The 24,048-nt window shown below is 43.0% G+C and overlaps 1 protein-coding gene across 4 annotated transcripts; it reads right to left on the bottom strand.

Moving 5' to 3' along the window:
• On the bottom strand, positions 1–22,980 carry TENT4A (terminal nucleotidyltransferase 4A). 4 transcript variants are annotated; one of them, XM_033154091.1, is made up of 13 exons: positions 22,260–22,980; positions 18,740–18,863; positions 17,626–17,672; positions 16,750–16,870; positions 11,299–11,406; positions 8,447–8,575; positions 5,595–5,808; positions 4,173–4,299; positions 3,696–3,796; positions 2,977–3,143; positions 1,590–1,748; positions 1,242–1,314; positions 1–589 (listed from the first exon to the last, which is right to left on the bottom strand). In XM_033154091.1, exons 1-13 carry the CDS (start codon positions 22,928–22,930, stop codon positions 564–566), a joined length of 2,067 nt encoding a protein of 688 aa, XP_033009982.1. In that variant the 5' UTR covers positions 22,931–22,980; the 3' UTR covers positions 1–563. The 4 variants fall into 4 exon arrangements, with proteins under 4 accessions (XP_033009982.1, XP_033009984.1, XP_033009980.1 ...); XM_033154093.1 differs by having other exon boundaries at positions 1,242–1,311; XM_033154089.1 differs by having other exon boundaries at positions 1–1,314.
• Positions 22,981–24,048: the final 1,068 nt, after the last annotated feature.

Genomic DNA, 24,048 nt, shown 5'->3' with positions numbered 1-24,048 from the left:
AAAAAACCCAGGGCTACACAAGATGTGTTTTCTTGCTTTAAAAAAGGTTAACAGAGGTCGCCATGGCAATACGCACTTGCATAGAATCCCTGTATGCATCTTTAAATCAAGTGACTGCCACAGACGATGTGTGTCGCACAGGACTGTGCTCTTTTACAAGTTAACAGACTGATACTTTAAAAGCATAGAGAAGCCCAAAGGTACATTGCAGGTAGTTGCTTTTAACAGAACTAATGCATACTGCTAATCAGATTCCTTAATGGAATCAATATATGTTCCTTTCTCCACATTCTTTAAGTTGGATATTTCATTCAGCAACAATGCTTGGAGCCAACCAGAGGGTAAATAAAACTAATTAAAAGCATTTGTGGATGGATGTCTGGGACTTATTCACCTTTACCCTAAAAGACTGGAATTCTTTATGCTGATCTTTGTCCTGTTTTAAGGAATCAATTGAAGGTCCAAATTATCTTGCGTGATCCACACTGAAACAAGTATGACCTGTGCAAGAGCACTAGATTGTGCCCTCCCCATTAGCTAGAGTTAACATAGTGAACCCCAACTTAAAAAATGCAATCTGGGAAAGGATCTGCAAAGCAAGCAAATAATAAAATTACATACTGTACACCCTTCATTCCTTAAATATAACTTAAATGAAAAACATTCAGAGTTATTGCACAAAAGTTATGTTTGATAAGAGTATGGTAACAAAAAGTTTAAACAAGAAATGGGAAGGCAACAAGCAAAGTCACAAAGATTTGCTACAAAGGAAAGGAAAGTCCAAACCATCTATACTTTTCTGACAAAACAAAAAAGCTATAATGAACAAATGCAGCTACAGCAGAAGGTGCCACTGCATTTATGGTCCTCACAGTACTTCTGCCACAGCTGCTTCGGCACTGTAGTCATCATGGATAGGCAGAAGACAAACTTCCACATTTAATAAGGCTTCACAGATAAGCACAATTATTTCTTTTAAGATGGACTCCACCACCACACAAAGAAACATGCAAGGTTGGATGCAGATATTTGGCAACATCCACAAACTGAAACACCCAGTGCTGTTCTCAAGTCCAGACTAGTGTCACACATACTGCGCAAGTCTTAAGTGGACACTGAGGTTGGCCATTATCTGCTAAGGCTAATAGGCAAACTGTCTCTGTATTTCTTTCTTCTCCAGATATTACGGTTATGTTGGTGGTGCCCTCGGTTGCTAACAGGCTGCCTCATGGCTCCATTACCAGAAGAACTGTATCCGCTGCCTTGAGTATGATTGTGAGCTGCTTTCACCGTCAGCTTCATTCCATTGTGCTGCTGGAAACAAGAGGAAGTGGTCACAATTAGTGCCACCTAAATTGCAAATTTACCAAATTCTTTTACTAAGTTTTGTCTCCTAGCCATTCATCAAGGTCACTCATACAGCTGTTTCCACATGTGTGACCGGAAGAGATGCAAACTGCATTCAGACAATAAGATATAAGCAAAATGCTTCAAGAAAATCCATTTTAGAGTAGTATTGCAAGCTAACTGACTTTCTGCTCCACCATCGCCACTATCCAATGGGACAACTTCCATCATATAGTCCATACCTGATTATTAGTAGTCATAATCAATGTTCTTGCAGGCACAGACTGAGTTTTACCACTTGGCACAGGCAATGCTGGTGGTAAACCAACTGTAAGCTGAGATGGTGCTTGGAGATTGAAGTGGTACACATTAGGAGTTGTGCAAGGTGGAGTATCAGAATCCTTGTGACAAAGAAAAGGGGGGGAATAGGTTTGTTGTTCTTTTAATATGAAAAGAGCACATGCTTACTACTCATTTAAGCACTCACACATGCAGCAAATACCAATAGCACTGTAAGCACCAGAAGATGTTAAATATGTCAGGGAGCTGATGCTTAGTCCTCTTTAGATGTGGTTTTCACCAAGAATGGTGTAGAAATGTCCCGTACTAGTTTGTAATGCCACTGGAGATCAAGGAAGCCTTTGTAAGAAAGACAATCATGTTTGGAGAAAGATCCAAAGGGGATTCAGGAACTGTGGACTGTTATCTGCCTTTCCCCCAGGGCATGACACCATACGTATATCTACATATATTATACAAAAAGATTGCCTGATCACTATTTTATTAATTATTGCCTTTCTGTCCCACCTCTTTCTCCAAGGAGCTCAAGGTGGCCTACGTGGTTCTCCCCCTCCTCCTTTAATTCCCACAACAACCCAGAGAGGGAGGTGAGGCTGAGAGACTGTGACTGGCCGAGGGTCACCTAGGGATCTTCATGGCCGAGTAGGGTTTTGAACCCTGATTTCCCAAGTTGTAGCATGACACTCTAACCGCTACACCACAGGTGTACATGGCTAGTGTAAAACCTGCCATGCTCCGTCCATACTAATGGGGATGATATAGTTGTATAGGCAAGAAAGGTGCAATTCACATGAGCAACAACTTTTCTTTGTCTTATAACCTTTTTAAAATCTGTTATTTCATATGCTTTAATACATTTGCCTATTTAAATTCAATGGGAAACATTTTAAAGTTAAAAAGCATTTTAAGGCACCAAATACATAAAATACAGAGCTAAAATAGCAGCAACAGAAAGGAAGCAAGGTTTTTAAGAACTAATTACTTTAATTGGGGTTATAATGCTCTTTCATTTAAGTGCTTCTGTGTGGTTTTCTTTTTTAAAAGCTTTAAAAATTATTTTCTCCCTTATTAAAAGATTGATTTAACATTAAATGCCATTATGACAGTTAAGGTGACATAGGCATTTTATCTTTCTGAAAATACAGCATGATAAATCATCAAGTTTTAGAGAACAGCAATGTAACTGGAAAAATTTCAAGCTGAGTTAGTTTCAATGAAAGTTACGGACATCCTCTTGCAATCTTACACAGATACACCAAATTACAGTAAGAAAAAAGGAATAAACAAATAGAAAACAGCTTCATTGAAAGGTGGGGAAATGGGACTTACAATATCACTGCCAGAAAGAGAAGAAACGGAAGAGGCAGATGAGCCTGATGACAGCTGCTGAGTACCAGTAAATGACAAAGCCAAAGGCTGGTTGTATGCCGATTCAGCATCACCATTCTGGACTACATTACATACAGATATTGGTTCTCTCCCTTTCATTGGAATACCTGTAAGCATATACATTTATCAGTTTTGTTTGCAAATAAATCACCTTTCACAGTCCCTTACTGAACAAACGTTATTATGCAATTATCAGATTTACTGCAGGGCTCGGTTTAGCCATGGCCCACATGCTCACTTCAGATATCACATCAAACCAAGATTATAAACTATGGTTAACTATGGTACTGTATCTGCGATTAGCTCCCAGGCAAACAAGAATTTTAAGCCATGGTTTGGGCTAACTGTTGGGTCGGTGTGATGACTAAATTGAAGAAGTGTGCATGCACACGAAAGCTCATACCAAGAACAAACTTAGTTGGTCTCTAAGGTGCTACTAGAAGGATTTTTTTTTTTTTGACAAACCATAGTCATGGTCATTGCTCTGCTTCTGAACATCACTGCTCCTTGAGACAAGTTCTGAGCAAATGGAAAAAGAAAACTAACAGCTCTAAATTATGGTTCAGAGCAATGGCAGAGCTGAGGTGTAAAAGAAGAAAATTTGTTGAAAGTTATATTGAAATTTTGATATGAGTTTTTACTTCAAATCCTTTACTCACCAAGATCAGGTGACAAATTAGCTTTGCTTCCCCATTTCTTCTTAATCCAAGCTCTGTAGTCAATCACTTCCTGTGTCACTTTGATGATTCTTCCTAAGGTACTGGAAGAAATAGTGACCTACATAAGAAATCTACACTGATTTATGGAAAGAAGTTTGCAATCAAGAGCCCTTTTAGATAAAGGCTTGCATACACACAATCTTTCTTCATTTTGACAACCATTAACTGCCGCTGTGCTGCATTACAAGCACCAAAGAAAGTTTTAAACAGCTTGTCATGCAGAATGGAGGAAAGACAGGGAGGGGTGGGACGGGGAAGGGAGAAAGAAACAAGTTTCACAGTAACATTAAGCTAGTCATGCATTTCAGGATACAGTACTGTATGCTGACATCTCCAGTTATGAAGCTATTTAAGAAGACCAATATTGCAAAGTTGGATTTTCAGAAGCTATGCAATTAACACACTCAAATTAGTTACCTTTCTGAATCTCTGTTGGGATACGATCTTGCAAGTGGTGATACTGCATGGCTTAGAACAATGTAGGCATAATCAAAAACTTGCTTTACTTGCATGGCACCATAACAACTTCTTCCAACATCGTTGCCTATAATGGTTAAATTAAAAGTTTAAGTAATGTTGACCTACAAGACCTGTTCATCATTTTTAAAGCTGGATAGTAATGGACACTTCTGATTCCATGTTGTCCTTGGAATGCCCATACCTTAAAATATTGAAACAAGCAGTGATTGCTTGGAGAGGTGCTTAGTCCTTATACACAAACCACTTTTTGCACATATTTTGATCCGTACTTCACCTAGGTACCCGATCTGCTATCGGACAGACTGTGCTGGTGACCAATGCATACATACTGTTATAAATTATTGCATTTTCCAGATATTTTAAAACAGTCCATTTTCCAGCCCCTCCTTTTTCATTTATCTATATACCTACTGCTATATCTGAAAGAATAAGCAATTCCAGTCACATCGCTTTTCAGTTGGAAGCTCAGTGTTACATAGTGATGGGGCGGATCTACACTTGTGGTTTATAACATAAAGGAAAGGGTTCGTGCATGTACACGAAAGCTCATACCAAGAACAAACTTAGTTGGTCTCTAAGGTGCTACTGGAAGGAATTTTTTTTATTTTTATTTTGTTAATAATGTGTTATTAAAATGTGACACCAGAGTGCGCTGCAGAGCAATCAGGAACCAGCAGTAAGGGAAATTGCATTGTTACACAAGAACATTAAGGTAGGAAACTTCCAGTCAGTCTACACTGCAGATCAAACCTGCACATCATTTACAAGGCTCATGCTACACTCATGCCTAGCAGCAATTGAAGGTTAAAGTGGTCAAATTAGGAGAACACTCAATTTGCTCAGCAGAGGATAACTGCATTTTCAGATCTTGAAGACCCTAACTCCTTCCCAATTATTGTGGGATGCTTCACAAAACTTAGTATGCAGTGTTTAGGTCCATCATTTTGCCCCAGAAAAGTCAAATGCAACAGGATGAAAAGGAAAGAATATAAAAACTTATTTACTAAGCCCTTATATGGAAACTCTTGCAGCCATGGATACAGAAAATAGGGAAATTCTGGTCTCAGGTGTCTTTTTAAAAAAGCACAATTTAAAACATTAAAAATATACTACATTCTACTACTAATCTCTATGTATTACATTATAGTAACAGTAAAAACAGTAGGGAAAGAAAACACAGAAAAAATTGATGGTGGAAAGAAATCACAAGATCAAGGCAAGGTTAAGGGCTTATTTCTGAATGATTATTTAAAACAAGTAATAGGAGCACCCATTTGAAGGATTTCCTCAGATAACCTTTAAACTCTGTGTTAAATCTCCATTCTTAATGGAAAAATATGAAGCAGCTTGCTATCTCACCAGGCAGAAGAGGATCTTCAATACATAACATGGAAGGTCGATATCCATTGGTCATGGCTTTCATGATTTCTTCTTTGGCAATATAGGCACCTCCATTTTTTATTCTAATACCAGTTTTCAAGTAATTAAAATTCCTTCCATAGAGTTCAAAAAATTCTATTAGAAGCATTCCAAGATTTTCCTCCAGTCTTCTGGCATCAATTCTTGGATGCAACTACAAGAAGAAAAACAGCAGTTTTATTTATTTATCAAAGCTTTTATTGGCATCACATACAAACATCCATAACAAATCAATACAAAGTTACCACCTCCCCAGTGTCACAAGTCATTTACCAAAAGATTGTCACGTCTCTGAGTCTCCAGGAAGAACAGACGTCTGCAATGTATTTTGACGACAGAAAACTAGATAAAGACATTTAGCCACTATCTTGGTGAGCGCTTCTGTGCGTGCGGTGAAACCCGCAAAAACGCAACCCGCAGCAAACGTAACCAGAGGTATGACTGCAGTTTGCATTTAAAAACCGTATGTGTGAGAGTTTCCACCTGGTAGTCTTCACATGGGCAAATTCTTCCTCCTTCCATCATGCCCAAGAACCTTCCCCAAAGGAGGTTTGATGGGTATGAGATAAATCTGGCCAGCAAAAATGTCATTCTTTCTTGGGGGTTAAGCAAAAATTCAAGATAATTGTGATTGATTTCATGTGCCCAATAGAATTGAAAGAGGGGAATATGTTTTCTCTGCTGCTAGCAGTTTTATTATGGTGGTGTATGTGATCATTTATACTTCTGTCATCTTTATGGTGAACCATTTAAAGTTGGAAATGAGCATTAACTATCAACAACCAAAAATAACCTCAACTTCTTTAATATCAGATAGTCTTCTCTCACTTTAAGATTTTAGGAGGTAAGACTTTCAAAGAATTGTATGCTACAAGAAAGTATCATAACTAGTCCAATTCAAATTAATTACATCCATCTATATATATAAAAATGTAAAAGGTGGATGTTTGTGACCGATCAATCTTCTCCCTAACCGCTTGACCAATTCCGTTTAAATTTGGACACAATGTTCCATGGCCATATGGGAGTGTTTGTACGTGCTTATATTGTACAGATGGCACACCTTTCACAGGTAAAAACATGATTTTGTGCAAAAAAAATATAGCGCCCTCCAGTGGACGTCAAAGACCACACATCTCATTTTACCTCCACACGCCACCCACCTCCGCCCCCTCCTTGAGCAATTCTGGGCCCAGCCCGGAGTGCAAGAGGAGGTGTCGGCGCCAGTGGCAGGAGCGGCAACTGCAGCGGGAGGGCTGCCAGAGACCTGCCGCCCTTCCACTTTGCCTGGTTCCTTCTCCTCCTCCGCCTGGTCGGCCCAGCCTGGCTCATGGTGTGAAGAGCAGGCGGCTCAGGCGGCAGATACACCGCCTTTCATGTGCTGACGGCGGCCCAGCCCATCCGGTCTGGGGAGCTTGAGCGGTTCCACATGGGAGAGGCCCCAGCTATGCCCTTACCCCTCCCAGGACCAGGCTTTGCTGCACGCCGACATGGAGGCCCCAAGAAGACCGCCCTGCCACTACGGCTCTACCACCGAGATCGGTCCAGCTATGCGCATAAAGGCTGCGCAGAGGCCGCCGCCGCTGCCCCGCCAGGTAAGCACCACGGGACAGGCCCCAGCTAGCCCCTTATCCTGCGCGGGACCAGGCTTCGACACCCGCCGACGTACAGCCCCCAAGAAGGCCGCAAGTAGCCCATGGCCCCAGCCTCCATCCTGTACGAGTGGGCTGTGAGGCCCTACTCCAGGGCCTAGGCAGCCGCAGCTCACCTTCCAGGAAGGGAAGCGGTGGCGCGCGGGGATTAGGTCTAAGGTGCGGGGCTGAGTGGGGCCGGGGCCGAGTCAGAGGGAGCTGGTCTGCAAGGAGATAAGATGCTGTCGGCAAGGAAGCCTGAGGGAGAATGCTGGGCGCCATCTTTAATTACTCACATTGTACAGATACCACACCTTTCACAGGTAAAAATGTGATTTTATGCAAGAAAAATATATCACCCTCTGCCATTTTTCCATGCTTTTTTTTTTTTTTACTTTCCTTCTCCTTTCTCAGCTTCATCAATCTCCTTTAATACCTGAAACATAGGTCGTCGTACTCACGCAACAAAAGCAACACAACGTGTAATTACAAAACAAACTCAGGAACAACGTTCATCACAAAATGAACAAAGACAAAGAATGACTCAAATGCCTACCGAGGAAACACTAGATCAATGTGAAACCACACGTCAGGATGCACGCTTACAAACACAAGAAACGCGTTTCCAACATTCACACAATGAACCACAGCAACGCGTGGCCAGGTCAGCTAGTTTAGTCATAAGAAACATGCCATGTAAAATACAAACCATTCAATTACTGCTATTTGAAAAGTTAGGCAGTATGAGGCAGCACTGAAAAATTATTACACAACTACATGAACTCTATCCTTAACCCCAGGATTGCCAAAACAGCATCCTCCAGCTATTGTTGGATTCCTGCTCCCATCATCCCTGACCACTAGCCATGCTGGCTGGGGCTAACGTGAGTCAACATTTGCACCATATACACAAAAGTTTACAGTGGAACAGCATCATGTTTCTCGGCCCACTTTACACAAAGATTCTACTGTCTTTGTCCCATAGCTTTTTGTTACTTTATAGAACAGAACTGTTGCAGGAGTTACACACTAATAAATTAAGATCTACAGCCAATACAAAAGGTTTTGAAGCGAAAGAATAATATAAAGGTAAATAAACATGAATTGCTAACCAAAAATTTGTAAAGAATTCTTCAAAACGGACAGTACCAAATCACATACCTGTAAGAAGCTAATTGCCATTAAAATTAGGCTGTAAGAGCTAATTCCACCAGTAAAAACTTCATTCAAATCCCTTTGAAGGAGGAACTGTTTTAATACTAAAATCAAGTAAGGCAGCAATGAGTATTTCTGCAAAGAAAAAGAACAGTTAATTTTCTGTAAGACAAGTTCTAGGTGGTATGTTTACCATTATTTACTATAAAGTAAAAAAGATTTCTATGAAAAAACCAAAAGAATAATGGGAGTAAAAAGCCTTTATACAGTCTTGTGAATGAACTAATGTATTTTCCTTACATTCATATTACCTACAAAAATATAAGAGTGTCACAAAGTAAGGCATCAAGGGCTGCTGTTAGCACCAAAAATACAAACTTTGACACAGTTAGCAAGAACTTGGTTAAGGGATGTGAAAGTATGTATAAAGAAATTTGAACTATGTATTTGTACTAAGCACATCCACCAAACCTTAAAAAGTATTCAGAGATTAGTGTTTGTTTGTTTTTTAAATTAACATTCCATCTTACAGGGAATCAGAAAACCAAGACAGACCTTTGTGATGTTACATGCAAGAACAAGTGATTCACCTGATTCTATGCAGACAAAATCACTCAAGGGCAACAAACTTCTGTAAATATGTAGTAGTTTATTCAGCCAATATTCCCGGGCCAAGTGGGTAATCTGAAGGCACCTGAGCCAGAGTAGGTGAAACCAAAGGGTCCACTGGGGGCCCCATAGGACAGTAGGATATAGATAGACCTTTCTTTTTTTACATTAAATACCAGATTACTAATTTGTTTCATCCCAAAGAAAAATGCTATATGAACTTGCCATTTTTTCAGAACGGAAGTAGAAAGTTCACAGAGTACTTACACTGGATAGTTCATTCGTTGTTCTCAGTATCAGGGGCTCAAGGTTTGAGTGAATATGTAGTGCCAACTCTTGATATGCTTACCTCCAACTTATGAACTGGCACTGATAAAACAGTTCACTTGAAGATAACCCATTAGAACATAGTTAAGAAATATGCCTCTGGCAGTAACTGCAAGATGCAGGTTCAAAATCTATTCTGTCCTGAAGTGCACAGAAAGCCTTTGTTAAATGACTGCAGTTTAGCCTAATCTACTTCACAGGGCAGTAGACAATAAAACTGAATGCCTCTACAGTATGTATAAGCCCAGAGCTTCTTGAAGGAGAAAACAACAGAACTGAATGGGACGGCACTATACGGATATTGCCCAGTTGTGGAAGGTCGCCTCAGGAAGAACTAGTAGGCTAAGAGGATTGGGATGTGTAATTATGCCTGAATGAGGTCAACTGCTCTCAAGAAATCATTTCATTGACCAGAGATTTTCAGGAAGTCCGTTCACCTTTTTCCCAGTGGGCGGCATTGCAGTTGTAGCCTTCGCCTACCCCTTCTCAGTAAAGGTATGCTAAAGGGATCCAGGGTGTGAATCCTGTCCGAAGCATGGACGTGGACTAGGGCCATGTCACAGCCCCTATGGGGACCCCTCAGGGTGCCCCTCTTTGATGTAAGTCATAGAGCACCACCTATCAGTGGTTTATCCTTAAGTGGACTCCCTGCAGACAGGCAGGAGTCAAGATAGTCTGTAACCAATAAAGTTGTGGCCTATTTGAACCCATAAACCAAAATACTTTGTGTCAGTGTGTTTTATTGTTCTCCTGGGAACTTTGTGGCTCAGGTGCCTTGGCACGCAACTTGAGGTCCAGAAGTACAGTGGTAGCTCTAGATACGAATGGGATCCGTTCCAGAGCCCTGTTCTTATCCTGAAAAGTCCGCAATCCGCAGTGCCGCTTCTGCACGTGTGCGATTCAGTGCATCTGTGCATGCCCGACCCGCCAAACCCGGAAGTACTCCATTCCGTTACTTCCAGGTTCGGCGCGTTCGTAACCCGTGTCGTTCGCAACCCGCAGCGAACGCAACACGAGGTACGACTGTAGTTGCAAAAAAGTTATTTTATTTTTGCACCATGAAACAAGAGAAAATACCAAACGATATTTTGGACAACTAATCTGCTTCTATGACTGATGGGTATGGGAGGTGCTTAATGTTGACCAAGATTCAGTATGTCTGGATTCCAGACAAGGGAGAGAAGAGGAACCTGCCCCTAGTAATGGCACTCATTCTCCTGTTTGAGAGAGCAGATGTGATAAATTGTTTCCAGCATCCACCAATCCAGTTATAGAATCTCAGAGGGCCTGGAATGTCTGCAGTCACCTTACTCCTAGGGCAATAGCCATGGTATCTTGAACAAAGTTTGACGAAGAGCTGTCACCCTCTCTATAAAAAGACATGGTGGAAAGCTTAGTCTTTATGTCCCAATGCTTGAATGAAAAGCTCCTGCAGACAACAACCTAAGGCTATAGCCCTGCCACAGAATAGCAGGCAATCCATATAGAAACCTGCCATAAACTTTGTCATTTTCCTCCATGTGTTAGATGTTCCCTAGGATACTTGGAACTTCAGAGGATTGCCCATGCCTACAATGTAAAAGCTTTTGTCAAGATGGAGTTGGCAGCAACTGCTTTGAGGGAAAGCAACGAAGTCTCGTGCATTCTGCACAATGCTACTTCATTATTTCTAGGGAGCACATGCCCATAATGGGAGTCACAGAGTTGAGGAAAAGTGCAACCAAGAGGTGAACTTTAATGAGCCCATGGTGCATGGAGGAAGGGTGTAAAATGATTTAATTGTGTACTCTGAGCCTGGCTGGATTATTCTGTTTTGAATGATATAGTTAAAAAATGCTGGTAACAGTATGAATTGTTGCACTTCTAAAAGCAATAGAAATAACAGGGAATATCAGAAACTGTTTATCTTCCATTGACTGTACCTTCATGTAGTCTTGGATAAGTTGAGCTGCCTTCACACCAGTTTCCATATTAAAACTAATGTCAACTTTCACTTCTGTTTCCTGGTCAGTAAGCTTTATTATTGGTACCTGCAAAGATATTCAAACCAGTCATTCAACCAACCCCAACAAGCAAACCAACAGTTTTTATTTTAAATTAAAATAAAATATACAAGCATGACTTACAAGGACAATTTAACTTTGCATCAATGTAGATGATGTGCAGTGAATAAAATTAATTTCACAATGATCTAGATAAATCTTGCAAATAACTGCTTTGAGGTAGCTACCCAGTATCTGTTCAACCCATAAGCACCGCTTCTTTTACCATGCCAATGTTGCTACTGTCAACATATGCTCCTGCTAACTCAAATTCTTCTTTTGACACTGAACTAATGTATGCAGCCTTCATGGAACTTTAAAGGAGCTTCAGCATCCTTTGCAAAGTGTTATCATCAGAACAGTACACTTGTGCAGATTCAGGTGCTCACCTTGGGATGGAGATTTAAATTGCATTTAATAGCTGTGAGGAAGCAGTTTTGAACAGTGTTTCTGCTCAGTTTAGGCTGGTGAGCCCGTTCTTTGAGAAGGGGGACCTAGTCATGATCACATATTAAGATCATGATTAACATAATGGCAGCCCTATTAACATGATTAATGGGGCTGCCTTAAAAAAAGTAACTGGAAATTTCAACTGGTCCTAAAATGCAGCAGCTAGATCTCTAATCAATCAATCAATCAATCAATCAATCATAGTTCCATAATTTTCTTTTGTCCCCCCTCTCTCCAACTCTTTCTCCTTTTGTGTTATGTCGTTTTAGATCATAAGCCTGACGGCAGGGACTGCCTTATTACTGACATTTGTATGCTGTTCTCATAGCCTTTTTTGCTGAAGAAAGGGATAAAAATACTTTCAATAAATCAGTCTCAGTTTTGTAAACCATGCAACACCAGCACAATTCCATTTCTATTGGCAAGTAGATAAATAGGTAGCGCTCCGGTGGGAAGGTAAACGACGTTTCCGTGCACTGCTCTGGTTTGCCAGAAGCGGCTTTTTCATGCTGGCCACATGACCCGGAAGCTGTATGCCGGCTCCCTCAGCCAGCAACGCGAGATGAGCGTTGCAACCCCAGAGTCAGACACGACTGGACCTAATGGTCAGGTGTCCCTTTACCTTTACCTTTTTAAGCTTTAAGAGCCATCACTTACTGCATGAATATGTCTATTTAACTCAAAGTTTTGGGGAGGCATTGTTTTGTGTCCCACCACCAGATACAGTTGGTAGGTATTTGGTAGAGCTTTCTCTGCTGGGTCATCCTGACCTGCGTGATCAGACTGGTCGTTTCCCACGTAGTCTTTAAATGTCAGATCAAAAAGTTTTTATTCTAGCAGGATTATGGGTTGGCTTGCTCCTGAAACTTGCTGCTAAATATTATGCTTCAGTCTTGTATTTTATTTAGGTTATTTATTTTTGTACATTTTTTATTGCAAGTCACTTTGCTACTTTTTTTAAAGTGATGAACAACTTTTAACAAAAATATGATGCTGATTCCCTACTGTGTTATTTGACCCAGTTTGCATGTAATGCCAAGTCAAAACATGGCTTAGCACAGTGAGCATGTCACCAGGAAGGAGACTGCATTTGCTGCATTCCTGCTTTGGTCCAAGGCTAAGTCATGGCTTGGCTCCATGTTGCATCCCCCAAACAAACTATAAGAAGTAATCAAAGAACAAGCCATGGTTGCAGTTTATGGTCTCTGTAGAGCAGGACTCCTCAAAACTTTTTAAACAGGGGGCCGGTTCACTGTCCCTCAGACACTGTCAGGGGCCGGATTATAGTTTGAAAAAAAATATGAATGAATTCCTATGCACACTGCACCTATTTTATTGGTAGTGCACAAAAAACAAGAAAAACAATACAATCTGGGGTGGGGTTGGTTTTTTTTACAAAGGCAAGAAGGAACACGAAAGTATTGCAACTAGCAACACACAGCCCCGCCTCCTACCGCCGTTTCCAAAAGTCCTGCTATCCACCCTATGGAGTTGGGGAAGGGTTGGAGGGGGAGGGGGAGCCCACTTTTGCCTGAGAGGAAAGTTTGATGTGGCAAGATTTTTTTTGGGGGGGGGGAGAGAGAAAGAGAGACCAGGAAGAACAGAAATGAGATGCAGGGAAGAAAGGCAAGAACGGAAGACCTGTGTTTATTAAAACAAAACAAAACAAAACAAAACAAACAAACCCCAGAAACAATGGAGGGGAGGGGGTCAGGCAGAAAAGGGAAGGAGGAGGTATGCTGCCCCTTTCCTTGCCATCTCCTCTCCTCCTCCCTCTCTGGGGAAGCCATGACCAGCTGGCAGCCACTGCCACTGCCGCCACCACCACCACCGCCACCAGAGCCTGGTAGAGCAGGCTCCAATCCTCCCTGCCAGCTCAGGCCTTCATCACCTGACAGGGACCAGAGCAACCAAGCAAGCAAGCACGGGAGATGTCCGAGCATTCCCCCTCCCCCTCCTCCGTGGGGTGTGTAGGTATGGAGCAGGCTTGGACGAGGGAGGGAGGGAGGAGAAAAGAAAAAAGAAAAGGCAGCTCCAGTCTTCCCAGTTCTCTCACTCATTCAGCAGTTCCTGCTGCTGCTGCTGCTGGCGCTGGCCCCAGCCCTCCTTGGACCTGGCAGCAGCCTTCACCTCTCTGCAGCTGATGGGGCTGGGTTTAGTTGTGTGTTGGGAGTGAGGTGGGAGTTGGAAAGGAGGAGCGGTTCTTTCCTCCTTACCTCAGTCTCTTGACTCTCCCGTAGGCACCATTCCCGGGACTCTCGCTCAGTGCCAGCGGCTCATCGTCATCCCCTTTTCAGACCCGGCAGCCTGGCCCCATCCCTCCTCCTCCTCCACTCCTCCCCAGTTATCTCGGCTTAGTAATGGTGGCGGGGAGAAGCCAAGAGGAGGGAGGGAGGAGGAAAGAAAGCTGCTGGCACCAATGAGAGGGAAACAATGCTGCTGGCACCAATCAAAGCCCAGCCACCTTCCTCCTCTGGGCAGGGCAGGGAGAAGCCAGGAGGAGGGAGGGAGGTGCCGCAGCCGCTGTGTGAGGGAAAGTATGTGTGTGCTGGCACAGCCCGAACAAGCAGATCCATGCCGCAGGTTTAGAAGGCTATTGGGCTGGATCCGGCCCGCGGGCCTTAGTTTGCCAAGCCATGCTCTAGAGCAGTGGCCAGCAAACTTTTTCAGCAGGGGGCTGGTCCACTGTCCCTCAGACCTTGTGGGGGGCTGGACTGTATTTTGGGAAAAAAAGAACAAATTCCTATGCCCCACAAATAACCCAGAGAGGCATTTTAAATAAAAGGACACATTCTACTCATGTAAAAACACGCTGATTCCCGGACCATCCGCGGGCCGCATTTAGAAGGCGATTGGGCTGCATCTGGCCCCCGGGCCTTAGTTTGGGGACCCCTGCTCTAGAGCGAGGCAAAGCACAAGTGCTGGTTCATACATAACATTTAGTCAAACACAGCTTAGCCCTGGATAGAATGACACCTGCAGCTGCAATCTTCACTCTGAAAACTCATACTTTTGCTCACTCATGTTAAGCCATGAGTTCAACACAGCATGCAAGCTGGGTCTATGTTGCTAGCAACTACATTGTGCGTTTCACTGTAAGTTTAAAAAGTAGGATATTAATATTTTAATGAAGTTTTTATTATGAGGCAGGGTGACAAAGAGTTTGAAGATTCACCATGCTGTCTTTGAAAAAAGAAATCCCCTGGGTAAGATAATCTTCCACCACTTTTTAAAGTCACTCTCTCCAAATAAAGCAGGATCAAAGTTGAATCACCTGCTGGGAGATTCATGTACAACCAGGTTTCTTACACTAAAACTCAAGATTTGGTGTCTTAGACATAGAAATCTTTAAAAACATGGTAAATGTCCATTCACACCACTGGCTCTAACTCCCAAGCACATTTACTATTAGGGCATCAAACATCAGCTCATTTACAGTGATGCTCTAGTCTAAAAACAGAATCTGTATCTGTTTACTGAGAGTTCAAGTGACGGACTGAACCTTTGAACCCTTGGACCTACCAATATTACCAGCATTTCAAAACAAATGTGGAAATGTATAATTTGACCTCTTAACTTCAGAAAAAATGACACATTAAGAAATTAAGGACTAAAGCCCCAAGGTACCATCAAAACAAAGGCAGCCTACAAACCAGATGTGTCTGGGAAGTGTGCTAACTAATGCAAATCCTCTGAAGCTATGACTCACCAGCTAAAGGCAGCCTAGCATGTGCCAGGAGGAATCTTCCAGTGTCAGCATCAGAAAGCTGGGGGCAGTATAGACACTGAACACTATTTGTCAGCGAAGTTGTCAGGACCTTAACTGCTTAGTTTATGGTTGGTAGGACTGAAGATTTCACATCAGGACACAGAAATGGTTCTCGAGTTGGCATGTAGAATATTTGTATTACATGAACAAATGATTATATCAAACTTAACTATTGAGCAATCAGTCTGAATAATAACAGAAATGTAACAGTTATGTTTTGGGTTATTTGGCTCACATATAATGAGGTGAGCTAATTTGGACTTGATGCCAATAGATAAGGAAGAATTCATCAAGAAAATTATTAAATTTGTGGAGAACATATTCGTGAACAGTGACAGCCATAAACAGTGACAGCCATGAATCAACTGGAATTTGATAGGAAGTCCAATAGAAGAGAAAACTACAAGGAAGTTTTCAAATGGGAAGCATGTTTAAGGAAATATGAAATATATTTGCAAGTTATTTTGAACTAAGAGAGAAAGGAAAAGAAAAATGTGTTGTTTTTTGAGGTGCTGCTAATCAATGAGAACTATATTTGAACAATGAATGTGAAGTAGTAGTTTTGCTGAAGAAATTTACAAGAGGTAAATGGAAGGAAGTCTACTTGATGTGGTGTTCAAAGAAAAGATGCAGGATAACCAAAACAAGCTTAACTCTACATCTGGTAATTTCTGCACATCAATAATTGCAAAATGGATTATAAAATAAGTAACCAAATTACTATAAAATAATCATAAGATTTAAAAAATAATTCAAATTATAGGTTAAATACACAGTTTTTATGTGCTCCTCAGGCATGTCTAGTTACAAAATATAAATGCAGATTTGAATGTTTTAATTAGCTGTTTTAACTGTTTTTTTAATTTAGATAATCTTATTATCCTACTTACTCTTTTTATAAACAGTTTTGAGGTTTTTATGATCAAGCCGAATATACATTTTGTGAAATAAAAAATAAGTTTAGGATTCAAATAAAGCCGTTGAGTCAGAAACCTGCATCTTCCGAAGCAGAAGTATTGAGATAAAATAGCATAAAAATAGCTGCATTTTAAAAAATCATACTAAATAGCTTGACTTTCTAAAATGGAATATAGCTTGTTCCTATTACTTACCGTAGCTTTGTCAAGTACTTTAATTGAATATGGCTCAGCCACATTGTGTTTCCTTAGTGCTTGTTCCAGAAGCTGAAGAGGGGGGCTCTCCCATTTCCCAAAAACGACTAAATCAATATCACTATAGATAATACAACATACATGAAGGTTCATTAGAGGATTACACATTAATATTCCTTTGAAGATTGTTAAATTCAGTCTTCAGTAGACTAACCTTACTACTAATCCACTCAAAAAGAATAGGAGGGCTTCTAAAAGTAGCAGAATGAATACAGGATAACAGACTGTGAAGTTATTACATTACAGCCTCAACCAAGAGTACCACACACAGGTATTTCTGGAATAATTGTTTGTGTGTTTTGTGTATTTTGACACATAATGTTGGCAGTTTGGTTAAATTTTAAAAAGGCCCAGATTATTGCCTACATGTGTACATACTTTCCTTTCTGTGTTTATAGAAATATTTAAACTCTGGAAAACAATGGTTAAGGTCACTTCTTATTCATAATCATTACTCTATATTTGCCAGAATATTACAGAGTAGAAGTCTAAAATACTAGCATACCTAGTGATGTGGTATGTTGAATGCTATGAAAAAACCTCAATGAAGAGTCAGTATCACACAAACAACTCTGCTAAATAAGACTTACCCGGTAGCTTCAAAAGTTATGAAGATATATTAACATATTCCCATTACATACCATACTAAACCTAAGTTCATGTTAACGGAAATAATTGCATGTTTATCCCCGATTCAATTTCCCTCCCCTTCATTTGGTGACTTCCCTGTATTGATTTTAAGACTGGGAAGAACAAAAAATCCCTTTTGTAAGATAGCATTATTAACAAAATACACTGAGAGCTGGAAATGCTTACCTGGTTGGCAGATAGAGCCCTGTACTAAAACTTCCAAATATCTGAACCTGCAAAAGAAAAACAAAGTTAATGCAGATCTCACAGTTCTGAACGCTGAACTGAAAAATCCCTCACAGAAATCCACATGCCTTTATCTTCAGAAACAGTTCATTTTACTGTTATTTGCTTCTTCTACTCAAAAACTAACTGGCTTGGTTAAAAGGTCATGCTACTTGATTGCTAATCAAATGATTTGGTAATCAGAAGTGAATTATTTCTTTACTGGTTTACTTTAACCAGTTTGTTTGATTCAGTTGTCCTGGAAAACTGTAGGTTACAGAAAACCAGGAGGTCAGAACCCCTACATGGGGATGAAAGAGCCCTCAACACATTCCTATTACTTGAATGAAACCAATTTATAAAACTGAATTAACAAGAAAAGACAAATATTTATGCTTTGTAATATTTATTACCAAGATTGTGATTTTTCTGGCAGGCATCTCACCAGTAACAAAGATCAAAAACAAAACAGATTCTGAAAAGGAGGCATACCACAATAAAGGTTTCAATGTTTCCTAATAAGAATGTGCCCAGATTGGCAAGGGACAGTGCAAAGCAGCATTTTCATAGATGGCAAATCACAGTGAAACACTATGACTACTGTCTCTCTGCACCTATCCCCATATCCAGCTTTAAGGCTAAGAGACATGAATGTAGTCACAATATCTGAAGCAGTGCACAGCTGTCCCTCCAGTGTCATAAATATAAATAGTTTTATCGGGATGGCTTTTATGACAAAAAGCCTACTGATGTGTTTTCATGGGGGGGGGGTGGAATAAATTTAATATAATAAGGGAAGTTTCCACAACACTTTGGATCTACTGAATGCTAGCCGAGAGCATTATATACATCATTTTAATTAAACAGAGACAAAAGGTACTAAGGATCCTATGGAAGCCATCAACGTGGCACAGCGCTTAGAAAGAAACCTTGTTGTCCCCAAGGCTTTTGATTTGGGTCAGAAGGCACGAAGGGAGTCAACCCTATGTTGTGCCCAGTCCACCCACCTTATGGTAAGAATGGAGTTGAGAGGAGAGGATTGGGGACCTAAAATACCAGTCTGAGATGTACTCACATCTGCTGTAGGCCAAAGATCTTTGATGACCATTTTTATTCTTTTCACTACTTCTCTTCTCATGACTTCTTCTTCAGGACGAGGGGACATGAAGGCATAAAAGTCAATTATTTCTTCATGAAGCCTATGGGGAAGAATAAAAAAATATTTTTTATTATTTATACCTAAGATATAGCCTTAGCACTAAATACATTTAGAAAGTTTTTTCAACTAGGGTTGTCTGTATACTCTAAGGGTATGTTTCTGGTGTGTACAGAGATAGCACACATATGAATATGTTTTATTCATAAACCAAAGTACAGTGGTGCCCCGCTAGACTAAAATAATTCGTTCTACGAGTGTCTTCGTAGAGCGAATTTTTCGTCTAGGGAAGCGGCAATGCAGAGTGGAGGTTGTCGCGATGAAAATTTTTTTTCCTGTCTTGCGAGGCAGCCCCATTGACATTTTCGTCTTGCGGGGCAGCCTTCCGCTAGCGAATGCCGTTCGTCTAGCGAGTTTTTCATCTAGCGAGGCATTCGTCTAGCGGGGCACCACTGTACTGTACTGAATCCTAACAGTATACCTGAAGGAACATCTCCACCCACATCGTTCAGCCTCGTTCAGCCAAGGGCCTTCTGGTGGTTCCCTCACTGCAAGAAGTGAGGTTACAGGGAACCAGGCAGAGGGCCTTCTCGGTAGTGGTGCCAGCCCTGTGGAACACTCTCCCATCAGATGTCAAGGAAATAAACACTATCTGACTTTTAGAAGACATCTGAAGGCAGCCCTGTTTAGGGAAGTTTTTAGTGTTTGATGTTTTATCGTGTTTTAATATTCTGTTGAGAGCAGACCAGAGTGGCTGGGGAAACCCAGCCAGATTGGGGGGTATAAATAAATTATTATTATTATTATTATTATTATTATTATTATTATTATTATTATTACCACCACTCAGAACTGATTTGCAGTAGAAAGCATTAATTCAACTAGGCCTCAGAGGATCAGATATTTAGGGATGAGAGGCACAACAGCTACTACAGGAAACAAATTATAGATTCTGGATATTGAGATTAGAATCCTGGAATATTGAGGATTAGAACCAGGCCAGGGTGTGTGTGTGAATGAGTGTCATGAGGTTGAAAGACTGATATTCAGGTGATGCTTCAGGAAAAAAGAAAATAAAAAGGACATATTTCCCTTTCCTACTCTTCAGACCCTCCTCATTACCTAAAGTGGTAACGTGCTCAGGCCCTGTGCTAGAAGCCCTCAATCACTGTACAGTATAGCATAAAGCAGGGGTTGCCAACATTTTTGGAATAGTGAGCACATTTCAAATTTTGAGTGTGCTGGGGGCACCAGTCGCAACACAGGAGCCATAGTGAAGGCATGGCATAACACAAAATGGCTGCCATGTGAGCGTGGCATAAGATAAGACTAGAGAGACAACTGACAACCTTATGCTTACAATGGGTAATAAACTATTTCCTGCTGGTCCACATTATGGAGATCACATGTATACACAAACAGATGCTGCTGCTGTCTAATAAAAGAGAGCATTCCTCAGCACTAGAAGAAATATACAAGGATGCAACCCCTTTCACATAAAATCCCCTCCACAAACTCCTAAGGCTTCTGCTGATAGAAGGCTACGCCTTGAACAGGTGCACACCTCAAAGTTTATAGATACAATGCAAAAATTTGTTAAGAGGTTCCACTCTGGCAAGTGTGACGAACCTGCCTTCATCCCAACCTAACAGCTGGAGAAAGCCTGCTAGATCAGGCCAACTGCCCATCTAGACCAGCATCCTCTTCTGACAGTGGCCAACCAAATGCCTATAGGAAACCAGCAAGCAGAGTTAAAGCACAAGAGCACTCTCCCTTCCTGTGATTTCTAGCAACCGGTATTATGCAGAATTTTACTGCCTCCAATTGTTTCCCCCTCTTCAGCTACAAGGTAGAGAGAAAGGTGAAGGGGAGATTGTGTTATTACTGTACAGTCATACCTCAGGTTGTGAACTCTGCGGGTTACTGGAATGGGTTACTTCTGGGTTTCGGCGCTTCGCGCATGAGCACCAAATCACAACCCGCGCATGCGCAGAAGCGGCACTGTGGGTTGCAAATGCTGCGGGTTGCGAATGTGCATCCTGCACAGATCACGTTCACAATCCGAGCGTCCACTGTACTTGGAGAACCTCAGGAGCAAAGTAGCAGAACAAACCCCTTCACCTTTTTAGCTTTAAGTGGTGGGGGATAGGTCTCTGATTTCTTTACTATGGACAACATCCTACATCTACAGTAGTCGTCCTGGCAACTACCGGTATTTTATCTCACTACCAAGGCCAGCCAAAATTTGTGCAACTTTGCCTGCAGTCTGTATAACAGTCCTTTTTGGGATGCTAAGATTGGCAGAGGGGCTGCTAATGGTTTGTTCCACTGCCCTCGGAAGCTCACAGTTATGTGGGAGAAGGCATTCTCTGTGGCAGCCCCTAAGATATGGAACTCCTTCCCCACAGGGGACTGTTTAGCACATTCATTGTACAACTTTCAGGGAATGTTGAAGACAAACCTCTTATAACCTGGGTTTTGAAAGTTGATGTTTATATTTTTAAGACTCCCCTTATTTCTGGGATTGTAAGCCGTTTCTAACAATGTTTTAATTGTTGTAACCCACCTTGGGACCTTAGGATGAAGGGCAGGTGATAATCACAACCGCAATGTAAGTCAGTGCTATCCCAATATTGCAGATATACTGGGGCAGGGATGAAAGCGGTTCGCCAAAGGTTACCTATGGAGTTCATTGTTAGTGTACTAGGGAATTCCTCCTTTGAAGCTCAGTCTCATAGCTACAATACTAAACCAGGTGAAAAATAATTTTGAACCATTACACCTAAAACACATGGGCAGAACAGCCATTCCTAACTACAGGCTTCACAGAAAGTGGACACCTTTCAGCCACAACTTCATTTTACTCTGAAGTATGACCACTGATCACAAAGTGACTTAGATCCCAATTTAAGTGTACATAGAAAGTTTCACATGTGTTCTGCAATGAAGACACAGGTCACCTTGAAGAATCCCACAATCATCCTCCCTGTCTCATTCCATTTATAGCTCAGCCAACAGAACATAAGACTCTTAATGGGTTTAAGCCCCATGTTGAGCAAGATTCCTGCATTGCAAGGGGGTTGGACTAGATGACCCTTGTGAACCCTCCCAACTCTACAATTCTATATGGAGGTCCTAACCCAACTTACTGGATTTCTCAGTCAGTCCAATTGAGAATGCCTTATTGTTGGGATTCATTTCTTGTCTTTAAAGAATCCAAACACTTTCAGCCTACAAAAATCAGCCACCAGGCAGCCTTAGTAGAAATCCCTTCTTAGGGGGCCAGACTTAGCACGGCTACAACGTATCTATGAATAGGAACCCCTACACTACAGTCTTTAAGCAATCATTGGGGAGGGGAATTTCAGGCGAGGGGCCTTGAACCCGCTCCCCACCGCGGGCCTTGCCAAGTCGGAAGCAAGCGCCCAGAACGGCTCACCCTTGGATGCCGGGGCTGTAGCGCTGCCTGCTTTGCCACGGGGTGCCCGGAGCGGGGCCGAGCGCGGGCTGCGCTTGGGGACAAGGCCCGCCGCCGCCGCCGCCGTCTCCTCCGGAGAGCAGGTAGTTCATCCCATACGTGCTGGCCTTGTTCTCCCGTTTCCTTCGGCTCGGGTGGTACTGGTGCTGGTGAAGGTGGCGGGCGGGCAGGTGCGGCGGCGAGGCGTCCGCCGGCCTCGGGCTCTGCGCCGCCGCTTCCCCGCTCCGCTTCGCCGGCTTCCCCCCGGGCGAGGCCTGGCGAGACCCTGAGGTTGGCGGCGGCGAGGAGAACGAAGGCGGCCCGCCGGGGCTGTCAGCGCCGGACTCCGAGGAGGAGGGCGGAGGCACCGGAGGCGGCTTGTGCAGCAGCAGCAGCCGTGGCGGCGGCGGAGGCCTCTCGGTCAGGAGCGGCGGCGGCGGCGGCGGCGGCTTGGCGGCGGGCGTCGTCGTCAAGCGGCACAGGGAGTGGCGGGCCTGCGCTGCCTGAGGGGAGGGCGTAGGCGGCGAGGAGGAGGAGGAGGAGGAGCCGGAGCCGCCTCCGCCGCGGCCCTGCGAGGTCTCCCAGATCTGCATCCAGAGCGCATTGGCGGGGCCTTTCTGCTCGGGCTGGATCCAGGCCACGCGGGGATCCATCCATCCATCCGCCCCGGCGCCTCCCTCCCCCCGCCACTTCCTCGCTCGCCGGCTCCGGCGGCCTGTCAGGAGCGCGCGCGCGAGCGAGGCCCCAACTTCTGAGGCGGCGCGAGGGGGGGGGGAGGGGAAGGGGGCGGCGCCAACCGCCTCAGGCCAAAGAGGCCGCGAGGGGTTGCTGCGGCGCCCCTCCCCGAGCGCCTAGAGATAGGAGAGGGTAGAGCGGCAGAGCCGTCTTCGGGAGCGTCACTCGCTGGCTCCTCCGGGTGTCCTTCGTCCTTTCTCGCTTCCCCCTGCTGCCCCAAAGTCGGAAACGGGAAGGCAGCTGCGTCAGGAGGAGCCCAGCTGCTCCGAATTGGGCTCTTGGCCTCAAAGCTGCTGGCCCGTTCGCAAAGCTAAGCAGGGTCGGATGGGAGACCGTGGTATGCTGAGAAGCCGGGTAGCGGCCGGCGTGGGCTGCCAGCATCTCGGGTCGCACGGAGTATACACGCGCATTCAGCTGCCTAATAGCGCCCACGCGCCCGGCGAGATTCAATGGTCCACAGACTTGGAGGAAGCCACCTGATAAAGGAAGGCATTTTTTTCACCTGCTGGCTGAACTGGGCAGCTCTCTAACTCCTTCCCCACTTGCCATAAAGTGGTCGTTTATGCATAACAAAAAAAGAGAGGACAAACGCATCAAAACAGAGGATGAAAGATGACAGAGATTTGCATAAGAAATGCACCTGCAAATTTATACATATAGATGGAGATTTAGAAAGAATTACAGTCATTTAAATACAAATACATCTGAATAATAATTATACAGTAATAATTTCCCCAGCCACTCTTGAACCATAGCAGGGAAGACTTAAGAGCTATGTGCCTGCTCAATCTATGCCAAGGTGATAACTATTGATGGGCAACTTCAAGACCCCTCCTGCTGTCCCTTCTTATGGAAGGGGGCGTTGGGGGTTGCTCACCAGAGGCATTTCGTCCTCCAAGCAATGTTGCCAAGCTCAGCACGCTCCCTCAGTTGTTCATCTTTGGGCTGGGAGCTTGCCCTGAGAAGAAAAGGATTAAAACTACAATTTTTGCCTTGGCAAGACCAGCCAAAAATGATAGATGCCTGCCAATAGCTC

Source organism: Lacerta agilis, chromosome 7, assembly GCF_009819535.1.
Source record: "Lacerta agilis isolate rLacAgi1 chromosome 7, rLacAgi1.pri, whole genome shotgun sequence".
In the NCBI taxonomy this organism is placed as follows: domain Eukaryota; kingdom Metazoa; phylum Chordata; class Lepidosauria; order Squamata; family Lacertidae; genus Lacerta; species Lacerta agilis.
The sequence above is the reverse complement of the archived record's forward strand: the minus strand, read 5'-3'. Positions and strand labels throughout refer to the sequence as shown.

What these genes read in the sequence shown, in the direction of transcription:
- TENT4A (XM_033154089.1), bottom strand. Translation starts at nt 22,930, where the DNA reads ATGGATCCCCGCGTGGCCTGGATCCAGCCCGAGCAGAAAGGCCCCGCC. An exon ending in TTATCCAAGACTACATGAAG is followed by an intron (nt 8,576 to 11,298) that starts GTACAGTCAATG and finishes TTTTCTTTGCAG; the next exon opens with AAATACTCATTGCTGCCTTA. An exon ending in CCCAACAGAGATTCAGAAAG is followed by an intron (nt 3,797 to 4,172) that starts GTAACTAATTTG and finishes TATTTCTTCCAG; the next exon opens with TACCTTAGGAAGAATCATCA.